At 44.2% G+C, this 10,928-nt stretch overlaps 1 protein-coding gene and 1 long non-coding RNA gene across 3 annotated transcripts; one reads left to right on the top strand and one right to left on the bottom strand.

Annotated features, from left to right (window-relative positions):
• The first annotated feature begins 42 nt into the window (after positions 1 to 42).
• Positions 43 to 3,378, top strand: LOC141470319 (uncharacterized). Its single transcript, XR_012463483.1, has 4 exons — positions 43 to 218; positions 1,903 to 2,025; positions 2,537 to 2,638; positions 2,845 to 3,378. It is a non-coding gene; the product is annotated as an uncharacterized lncRNA (long non-coding RNA).
• CAMLG (calcium modulating ligand) lies at positions 2,250 to 8,254 on the bottom strand. Of its 2 annotated transcripts, none has more exons than XM_074156286.1 (4): positions 7,976 to 8,254; positions 5,714 to 6,168; positions 4,885 to 4,950; positions 2,250 to 2,933 (listed from the first exon to the last, which is right to left on the bottom strand). In XM_074156286.1, the coding sequence occupies exons 1-4, from the start codon at positions 8,196 to 8,198 to the stop codon at positions 2,742 to 2,744; spliced, it is 936 nt and encodes a 311-aa protein (XP_074012387.1). In that variant the 5' UTR covers positions 8,199 to 8,254; the 3' UTR covers positions 2,250 to 2,741. The 2 variants fall into 2 exon arrangements, with proteins under 2 accessions (XP_074012387.1, XP_074012389.1); XM_074156288.1 differs by having other exon boundaries at positions 8,030 to 8,244.
• Between the last annotated feature and the right edge of the window lie 2,674 nt (positions 8,255 to 10,928).

A 10,928-nucleotide genomic window follows, 5' to 3' on the forward strand; every position in this document is an offset into this window, starting at 1 on the left:
CGCCCGCGGCAGCGCCCCCTGGCGACCGGAGGGCACAACAGCGGAACGGGAACGGGAACGGGAACGGGAACGGGAACGGGCAGCTGCCCGCTGTCCTGCTCACGGCAACGGCCCCCCCCCGTCCTTGTCGCCCTTGGCCGGGCAGGATTCCCGGTGCAAAGCGCCCGCCGCGCACCGCAACCCCCGTCCCGAGCCAGGACAAAGCGCCAAGGAAGGGGGTAGCAAATATGTTTTTAATAGAAAAACAACGGGTTTGGCAATAAACATTCGATAGGATTATATACATGAACAGGAGGAAGTTAAAAATGGGCTAAAAGGGATTAATTTCCTGGCCCCGGCTGAAGAGCCCCCTCCAGGCGCCATGGAGGGGTTCCCGCATCCCACCCCGACCTCATCCCGCAAAAACGAGCATTTATGGGCTGAAAAGTCCCAGGTTTGGTCTCGCAGCACGATTTCTTTTCCCCGGTGAAGAAGAAAACCCGTGTCATCTTTCCTCGCGTGCAAGGGGTTGAGGGAACGAACGGCGGGTGGGTGGGCTCTGCTCTTGGCAATTAGCGGACGAGGATTCCAATCTTCCCGCTGAGGATTAAAAAATTAATTGCTTTTTGCAGCTGTCAGCGCACGCTATATTCGCAATTTATTTGTATCACGTTTGGGCATATAAACAGAGAGCCAGAACGAGCATCACTTCTGAGCAACCTCATTATTTACAGATCTCAACCTTAATTTAAACGACAGCGACTTCAATTTGCTGAAATTCCCATCTAACGCGAACAAATTTAAAGCTTCTGAATAAATATTTGTGCGAACAGACCTAAGGCAGAATCTTTTAGCAGCCCAGCCCCGGACACCCGTAACATTGTACTCGCTATAAAATAATCAGTAAAAAAAAAAAAAAAAGAAAAAAAAAAAGAAAATCGGCAAATCAAAACATAAACTGCTTGGGTTTATGCTACAAACAAATATATATATATATATATATATAAAAAATTCAGGAGTCAGAAATGCAGCGCCCAAATTATAGCAGAAAGCTTTAACGGAGAAGATCTAAGCAAAAAGCAGGAGTGGTAATTTTGAAGAGGCAGAATGAAACACTTCTGCTTCCTCAAACATTTCTGCAGACAAATACAGAGATAAATAGATGTTTCCCTACGTTAAAAAAAAAAAAAAAAAAAAAAGAAAAAAAAGCATTGGCGTAGATTGGCTGAAAGTTCAGATTCTAAACAAAAAACTACAAGTTGAAAATAGTATCAAACTTAGCTTCAATAGGAATTTTCACAGATTATCAGCGTTCCAGCTGGCTGTTTGGAACGACACTTCCTTCCCTCTTACTGTGCAAAATTCACGTGAGAGTGAAAACAAAAACTCGTATGAGATTGAAAACGAAATTCGCGAGCTCACGACGACTTTATCCAGCGACAGGATTCATCTGTCTTTGAGTATTTCTCTTCTTTTCACCCGTGTGGCTGGACAGCCCCAGGAAAAAAAAAAAAAACAAAAAACCAAACAAACCACAAAATTACATTCTCCCTTCGTACTTAGATCTTCCGTGCAGGAGTCGAGTCAAAGCGCTGTTTTTTTATTTCCCTGTCGTTGCAGTGTACGGGATTTCAACAGGGACTGGGATTTCAGTGGGGCAACTGCAGAAATACAGCAAAAATATTAATATCCATGGCTCTGCCCATTCAAAGGCTGCGCTGCTGGGCGGTGGGACTGCGCAGCGGGAGCAGAACAACCCCGCAATTAAGGTCTTCTTTACGTGCCAATGTCTGGTAATAAGCAAACTGCAGAAATTAAGGTCAGATTAAAAGTTGTTAAAAGTTAAAAGTAGGGAAAAAAAAAAAAAAAGAACAATTCTCTTCTAAGTTTGACATTTACTCAAGCCAACACTCGATACTGCAGGGTGGTTGCCGGTATCTACAACTTTCCCCTGGGGGTGAACTGTTAAAATAAAGAAGAGGCATCAGGATGAAAGCAGGTGTATGAGCTACACCAGGATTAGGTTGCTGGAAACTCACAAACCAGGTGAGATTAACCATTTTGTTTCTTCCTACTTTTGGATTAATGACAGGAAGCAACAGGACTTTTTTTGCTGTTGTTGTTGTTGTCGGTTTTGCTTTATAATCACCAAATGAAATCAATCACAATCACAACAAATAATGTCTAGCAAGGCAAGGATTAGGACAACAGAAGTGGCATTTTCACCGACATTCTCCAGCAGCAGCTACTTGGTTGGACATTCTGAATTTGAACGACAAGAGGAACAGGGATTTCTTTTATTTAGAGCTTTCTTAAAAAAAAAAAAAAAAAAAAGGGAACACCACAAAATGAGCAGTTCTTGTTAGCTATAGTCATACAGGAGACAGATATATATACATATGGTTCTGCTGAAAGGAATTCTCTTCTCTTTGTTCTCACTGGAAAGAACAAAGGCAGCTTTTGTGAATGTTTATGAAGGAGGCTGAGGCCATCATCTTAATTAAACCAAACAAATCATCCACTGACACCTGCATCCTATTCTTCACATTTGTAACAGGCAGACACAGTATTTAAATAAACGGAACCAAGACAACCGGGACCCTGCTCTTCCTTTCCCGAAAACGACTGGATTTAAGGCTCCTTTCAAGCATTCGAGCAGGTAAGAATTTGAATGAAGGTTTAAACCTGTCTGCACAGTCAGACGTGAAAGGAAAACGGTCCAGGAAGCTTTAGTGTAACTACTGCGTTGAATTCTACAGCCATCACGGTACTTCAGAACCGAAAACCAGAACAAGTTCATGGCAAAAGATAAAAGTAAAGAAATAGACACAAAGGTCTGTGAAAACATCTCCCATTTTGCCGTAGGTGTCCATGGAGCGACTGATCACTTCCGCGGGGATTCCAGACAGCAGAAGAGCAGCAGTTAATACCGTCGTTTTCACCTTCTTCTCGCACTAGAAGAAAAAAAAAACCCACAATATTAGAGTTAGTTCTTCCGTTATAATCTAATTCTGCTTTACATGTCACCAACGTTGTGCCAACGTCACACACAGCCGGGGCACGTTCCGAATTCATGAGTCCGAGCAGCGGGTTTGGATCGATTCTCTCCAGACACGCTGCGGCCTTCACAACGCTTCTCCTGCTAGAGCTGAGCGAGAGGCTGGTTAACAGCAGCAGGTAAAATTCATCACAGATTATATATTATGCCTAAATTCTGCTGGCGCTCCAGGCAGGCTGGAAAGCGGGGCTGTGCGGCAGCTTCTGCCTGAGTGGGAAGAGTCCCAGACAAGGACAATCTGGGTGGAAGAAGCCAAGCCAGGCATCTCCGCTGGCACGGAACAGGATTCATCTCATCACACTACTTGGCAAAAAAATACTGTTACTTTTCTAACACGGGGGAAAAAAAAAGAAAAAAAAAAGATTTAGAATTGAAATCCAACTGTTTCTTTCTATTTTAGTATGACTCCACTTGGCAGTTTTATCCTCTGAGCTCAGAAATGCCCCGAAACCTTTTGGAAGCTGTTCTTCTGTCCTCTTTTAGGACAAGAGGAAAAAACCTCAAGTTGTGCCAGGGGAGGTTTAGGATGGATATTAGGAAAAATTTTTACACTGAAAGGGTTATCAAGCATTGGAAGAGGCTGCTCAGGGAAGCGGTGGAATCACCATCCCTGGAGGTATTTAAAAGCCAGGCAGACGTGGTGCTGAGGGACACGGGTTAGTGATGGTTTTTATCAGCGTTGGGTTCCTGGTTGGACTCGATGACCTGAAAAGTCCTTTCCAACCCAGACGATTCTATGACTCTAAGATGAGGAATCCCAAGGGTGCAAAGCGTGACGGGCAGGAAAAGGTGACAGTGGCTGAAAATTTGGGTAATTTGATGATACTTGCTGGGTATCTTAATTTAATCCAATCTAAATTAAGCTTTCAAGAATCTTTCTAGGTTTCATGAGAGAAAAATGAAGGATAATGAGCTGACTGACCTCATCTGGGTAAAAGTGCAGTAAAAGCAAGTTGTGGAAAGAAACCACCTCTTTAAATTCTCAAACTGAAGAGCTCATTTTAAAGACAGCAGAAACAATATCAAAAAGATCTAGAAGATGAGCTTGTGGAAGTCAAAGGCTAGTTCTACTGTTTTGTGTTGTGACACGTCAGCTTAGAATGACTACTATGAAGTTTAGTTTTCACTGATACACTTATCTACAAAAGAACTGCTGATTTATTCTGATTTTCTACAGGTAATCTACTATTCCTTTTAAAATGCAAACTTTCCCTTTCAGCTACGGATCGAGCATCATTCAATCCCGCTTTGCTCTGTAGACCTGACAAAATCATCAACCAAATAATTCAGCACAATTAACTGGTGTAAATACATAAAGCGAGTGATACAGCAAATCTTGCTAATAAGCAGCAAGTTTCACACACAAATAAATGTCTCATTTCAAGTTGCCATTCAAACTGATAAAACTGATACTAACAATGGAACACAGAGCCCTTAAAAACCCAAGGACTGTGTCATTTTTTAAACAAACACCCTTCCAAATTTCATCCAGGTATCGCATGAAAAATAGCTGCTGACAGAGCAAACAGTAACCACAGAAGAGCACAGTCCAAGAGAAAAGCAAAAGTTTCCTCAAGGCATGAAAGAACTACCTGGCTTGCCCAGCTGGATGCTTTTAATCAGGCTACAGTTAGTCCACATTTTCACAGCAACTTTAAAAAATACTTTTACTTATCTGGGAAGATTAAAAACTAGTATAAACTCTCAGCATTTGGTAACTCTCAATTCTGCAGTTTAAAACAAGGGAAGAACACTTCACGTGCATTGGTCTTAATACAATCTAAGCACAAGTTAAAATTTAAAGCATTTCAAATTGATCTAATTCAGTAAAAAAATAAAAAAATTACCTTTGGAAAGTACTTGGACAGTCCCATGTAAGCAAGTTGTAGAGTTAGAAACGGTGCAAATATTGACTGAAGGAAAAGAATATATGAAAATTAAGTTGGTCAGAAGCAATAGCTAAGAAAACACAGAAATTTAATGCTTCCCAAGTCATAAAAGAAAATTAGGTAGGTAAAAAAATAATTTGTAGACAATAGCAACAGTATTTTTGAATACTACAAACCTAAGTAGACAAGTTAAATGTCAAAATTAAGGTTCTGCCTTATTTTCGTTGAGCCTAAAAACCTGAAATCGCAGAAGCAAGTCATTTTTACAGCAGCGTGTAAAAATGAGCCCAGCGATCCAGGAGGTGGCAGGCTGCAGCAGCCACACGCTGTACCACGGACTGGGAGACACCTGCAATACAGAGGAGCTACTGATAAATGAGTAGGATCTGCTTATCTTGGAACGACTATTGTTATTTTTACTCTACTATTCCTTTGTAGGCTCCGAACTAGAAGAGCAGTTGACTTATGCTCACAAAGATGGGAATAAACTCGCGAGGGATTTAAGCTACAACAACTATTCCAGTGCTTCTGCTCCTCAAACACTATGGATCAAACCTGTGCTGCTCTCAGCTGCTACACAGTGGCTGTGTTTGGTAACACAGATTCATCTCAAAGAATTTAGATTTATTTTTTTTTTAGGTTTTACACAGTTGGAAATGTAAAAGTGTCTGAAATTCCCAACTCGGTCACTACTGATAAGACTTCAGCCCTAGATAAAGGGTATTTCACAGTAAGTTTGCAATAAACTAGAAAAACAGAACAGGCGTGGTTGTTTCCTTGAACTCACCAAGTACTTGCACACAAAAGCCCTGACTGCGATGGCGAGCAGAGCACACCCCACCAATCTAAAAATGCGGAAAGAGTCAAACTCCTCCACTGCATTCCCGTTCTCTTGGCTCGGCTTCTCATTCATCAGCTGGTTCCTCAGCTTCAGAGCTTCATCAAATCTGGGTAAGTACTGCTCTAATCCGCGTCTAGATGGCCGTGGCGCAGCTTCAGATGGCAGTTCCCCCCTGTTACGGTGACGGAGCTCACTTTGAACCTCACTGACGAGCTCCGGAGTTTTACTGAACAAGTCCTTATCCCCTTTGAGGTCTGCCATGCTGCCTGCATGGTCAGCTGCACCTCCCACGTTACAGACAGAATCACCAAGCACAATTCGCTTGGAGACCGAAGGAATGGAAAGGGAGTTTGATTTCTCTTGTTCGTGCTGAAGCTTTGATTCTGTGTGACTTTCATCATCTGAAGAAGAGAAACAAAAATACAGAGTTATGCATACAGGGTACATGGAACAACACTTTAGGGGGGGGGGTTGGGTTGATGTCTCTGCTTCCAAAGTGAAAATACAGATTTATGATTAATAAATCACAGAATAGAACCATAGAATTGTCTGTGTTGGAAGGGACCTTTCAGATCATCTAGTCCAACCATCAGCCTAACTGATAAAACCCATCACTAACCCATGTCTCTAAGCACCATGTCAACCCGGCTTTTAAATATCCCCAGGGATGGTGCCTCAACCACTTCCCTGGGCAGCCCATTCCAAGGCTCAATAACCCTTTCACTGTAAACATTTTTCTTAATCTCCAATCTGAACCTCCCCTGGCACAACTTGAGGCCGTTTCCTCTTGTCCCATCGCCTGGGACTTGCGAGAAGAGACCGACCCCCCCCGGCTACACCCTCCTTTCAGGGAGTTGTAGAGAGCGAGAAGGTCTCCCCTCAGCCTCCTTTTCTCCAGGCTGAACACCCCCAGCTCCCTCAGCTGCTCCTCACAAGACTTGTGCTCCAGACCCCTCACGAAAATGTGCTAATTATTAATCATAAAGCCATCTGACAAACCTGAATACAAGCAATCCCATTTTATAAAGAAATAGGCCCAGCTGATACACAACCTGCTGGTGTATCAAAGGAAAGGCTTAGGTCACACCACAGATGATGGTAACGAAAAGGGAAGAGCACAGCACGGACCAGACTGAAAACACCCATCAACTTCAAAGTTATGCTTTTACAAAACTAGACTCAGCACACTCCTGTCTCCCCTCCACCAGCCCCCAAAGAACCCTACGTGTGCCGCGTGCTTTGCATCGCAGGACACTCTTTGGACATGGTGCAGACATGAGGGAGCCGTGCAATGAAGGTCGGAAGTGGAAGCTGTCAGTCAGCAACGGAGAAATGAAAACATCGGACTTCCTTATCAACATCACTGCGTGCACAAGAGGAAAGAGGTTGTTCCAAATCGGATGGACATGGAACAACATAAAACCCCCAAAGATTCAAAGCAAGTGAATCACACAGGAGGAGGATTAAACACTGACAAATAAACAGGCAACAGAAGAAGAGTACTTTGGCTTGTTCTCTGTCGTCAGAGGCAATGGGGTTTTAACTTGCCCTGTATTAAACCTGAAGACCTCATCTTACAGCAAAAGACGTGATGACAGAGGACACACACCAGAAGGAACAGGTCTGGTCCTACCAGAGCGGGGTACCAACGCCTCAGAGTATTTCTCAGTACTCAAGCAGATTCGTGGCTCATGGACACCCTTGACAACTGAAATCAGAGATCTCTCTCCTGACAGGACAGTCGGCCTCCTCGAAGTACGTCCAGAAAGATAAATGACCTACCCGTGAATCTGCAAGAAAATTCTGCATGCCAACCACAAACCCTGCGATAACTGATTCTTATCCAAATGCGAGAAAACTTTTAAATAAAAACACAGCTATGAAAGCAAGCGGCTACTGAATGAAAACGTGGGGGAGGCTCATCCTTTCTTCAAGGAAAACTACTTGAAATGAAATGACAGCTTGTCTGCTCGCTCTGTAAGAACCATAACAGGCCCACAACCCGACATGGGCACGTTTCTGACGACATATATATTTTATCCGCGGCTCCCTGGGGGACCGCAGAAGGTCGTGCTTCACTTAAAGCATCCCTGCAAGGAAAGATCGCGCTGAGGGGCCAAGAGCAGCCGCTGGGATCCAGCCGCGGCGGTCCCACGGGGAGGCTGCGGGGCGCAGTTAGGGCGGGAGGAGGCCGCAGCCGGACGTTACCTCCAGCCCCGCGGCCCCGAGCCCTCACGCCGCCGCCGCCGCCACAGGGCTCACCCTTGCCCGCCGCGGGCCGGTGGAAGCCCATGATGCGGTTGATCCGCTCCTCCGAGTTCATCAGCAGCTTCCTCCGCCGCAGCTCGGCCCGCCGCTGGGAGGCCGTGAGGCCGGCGGGGGTCACCGGGGTCTCGGGCGGCGCCGCTGCCGCCCCGCCGCCGTCCTCCATCCCCGGCAGAACAGGCCGCGGCGCTGCCTCAGCGCCGCACAAAGGGGCCGCCCCGCCTCAGCGCGCAGGCGCGGGCACCGCCCGCCGCTGAAGCCAGCGCCGCCATGTCGCGTAAGGGCAGGAGAACAGGAGGGAGGCGCAGGGAGCTCCCCCTGTACCGCTCCTCCCAGTGGCGGTACGGTGCCCATAGTAAAGATGGCCGCTTCGCATTCGGAAGTGACGTCACGACGTGAGAGCTGACGGTGTCGGCGCCGTGCGGGGGCGGGAAGGGCTGAGGCGGCGGCGGGGGATCGCTGAGGGAGGGCTCCAGCCCGGCTGAGGGGAAAAGCAAACAGCGGTAACGCGACGTCATGCTCCGAGAGCTCCCTTTTTTTTTTTTTTTTTTGCTTAAAATTCTGGTTTCGGTAAACCTGGCAAATCCGCCTTGCCTTCGATGAGGAAAATAATAATATAAAAGGTAGCACAGGATGGGAGCTTTTCCTTTATCATCCAGAGAGACGATATCAGCGTTCCATGTAGAAAGTTAAAGTATTAGAATAAGTGAAGGTTCGTGTTTTTAACCAAAGTAGTATTTACCTAACTAGAAAAAGGGATTGAGTATGCAGTACTGAGGGAAAAACCACGGGACCAAGGGCTTCTGAAGGATTCCACGATTACCACAACATTATAAAACAGGGAGCTTCTCCAGTTTGTTCTAGCAAGATACAGTCGACATAATCTTCATATTTCTGTACAATAAAAAGCCCATCACACCTCTGCTTGGGTGACAAAAAAGCCGTAAAAACTGGGCCGCAGTGTTCTTCCCTTGGCTGGACGTTCACCCGGCTCCCAGGCACGGCAAAAGTACCCCAACGCCAAAGCAAATGGAGACAGGGACGTGGATACTTTCCATCAATACTTCAAACTAATTACCTTCAGCATCCCTGACACTGAAGGACTTGCGATCTCCTTAACTCACAGACTGCGTCTCAGGCACTTCAGGCTTCAGGAAGGAGGACTCGGCTTCAGGATCCCGTACTTGGGGAGTTCCAAAGACCTGAGACTGGTGCCTGGTCGAACCCCGAGCCGCAGCCGGAGCGGAGAAATTCAGCAGCAGGAGGAGGACAGATTGTTAACTGTACTGGGGAAAACTTTGTGCTGACAAGTCCGATATTTCTTAATATTTCTTAAGTGATTTAGAGAACGATATCATTCTGTGTTCTAAAACTGTTAAATGCAGAGGTCAAAGTACCAAGCTCATGCGTTAACTTACGTACGATGAACCAGAAGCAGCAGTGACAACAGCTCATAAAAAAAACCTGGCAAGCGAAAGATGGAATGGCTTTTACAAAAACAAAAGGGTGTTGAAAGAATAGGATGTTAAATGAAGATACAGCGTTGCCTACAATAAAATTGATCACCATCTTGGGAACGCTGCTGAAGGCTAAATTCCAACCATCAATGTCAGTTGTCTCTTGAGATCAACTTCCAGCCCGATGTGGGCTTACTGGGAGAACAAACCCCAAGGAAGGCCTTAATTACAATACTGACTGACAGAGATGCTCTAAAGGGACAAAAAATGCCAGCGACAGGAAAAAAAATAGACTTTTGAGTCAGCTGTAACTAATTTTCTCAAATTCCCTCTCAGTTTTATCACCTAAACACTAGATTTTAGCTAAAAAGTAGAATTTATCATTTGCTGGTACATGGTATTTATCTCGACTGATCAAATAAACTATTCTGGTTTTATTTATAAGAAAGGACTGATGGACTTGCATGAGTTCTTTCAATTAATTTTATTGAGTAGCCAAATCTGATAAATTAGCACAGATAAAATAAGCATTTGCATGTGTTACAAATGACTTTTTACAGGAATAAAACAGTGAAAATTACAAACTGTAAAAAGGAGGACAAGTAAATCCTGTCTCAAATTCAGAAGGGGGAAGATTTATAACTTCATACTGAAGATCAAATGTTTTGAGTTCAGAAAACAAAGATTTAATATTACAATATTATACACTACTTTACAAAATTAAATTTACTGTAAGGAATACATCCATAATAGTAAACAGAACCTTAAAATCACATTTAATGGTCCCTTATTTAACAGCCATTCTGCATCTTCGATTAAATTCTGCTAAGAAATTAATTCTAAATAAAAGTGAATCATTCTAGTTATTGCAACATAGTCTATGTGGACTTTGACTCAAATATATTAAATTAAAAACGATAATGAAAGCAAAGTAAAATGGATGGTAACAATGTTGGCTGAACACTAATGTATCAAATACAGAAATAGTTTGGGTTTTTTTTTTTTTAAAAAAAAAAAAGGTCTTCAACTAGAAAAACAGAGCACATTTGCAGCGGTAGAGTTGTCATGCTGAGATCTAAATACCAGAGCCACTCTTGCCTATTTTTGCAGTTCATCTTCAGTGTCCTCATTTTTCAATTGTAGGTAAAAATGGCACATTGTAGGTAGTTTGTGTGTCCCTCTGTCCTGTCCTGCCCTTACAGCAATACCAGGTGGACCCAGCAGGCCCTTCCCACCGCCAGGGAATAAACTAACCAAGGTCAATACAGAATTTCTTCCAAAGCGAAGAGAACCCCGAGAGGGTTCCATCTGATTCTTGTCTAAAATGTTTTGCTCTGTAAAACTTAGGGGCTCTAACTCCAAGCTGTTAATTGCCACAAAGACTGACATCTTTAGCCATTAGTCTGGTGCACATAAAGCAGTGAAGCCATCTCCAACGT

Source organism: Numenius arquata, chromosome 11 (assembly GCF_964106895.1).
Source record: "Numenius arquata chromosome 11, bNumArq3.hap1.1, whole genome shotgun sequence".
Taxonomy (NCBI): Eukaryota; Metazoa; Chordata; class Aves; order Charadriiformes; family Scolopacidae; genus Numenius; species Numenius arquata.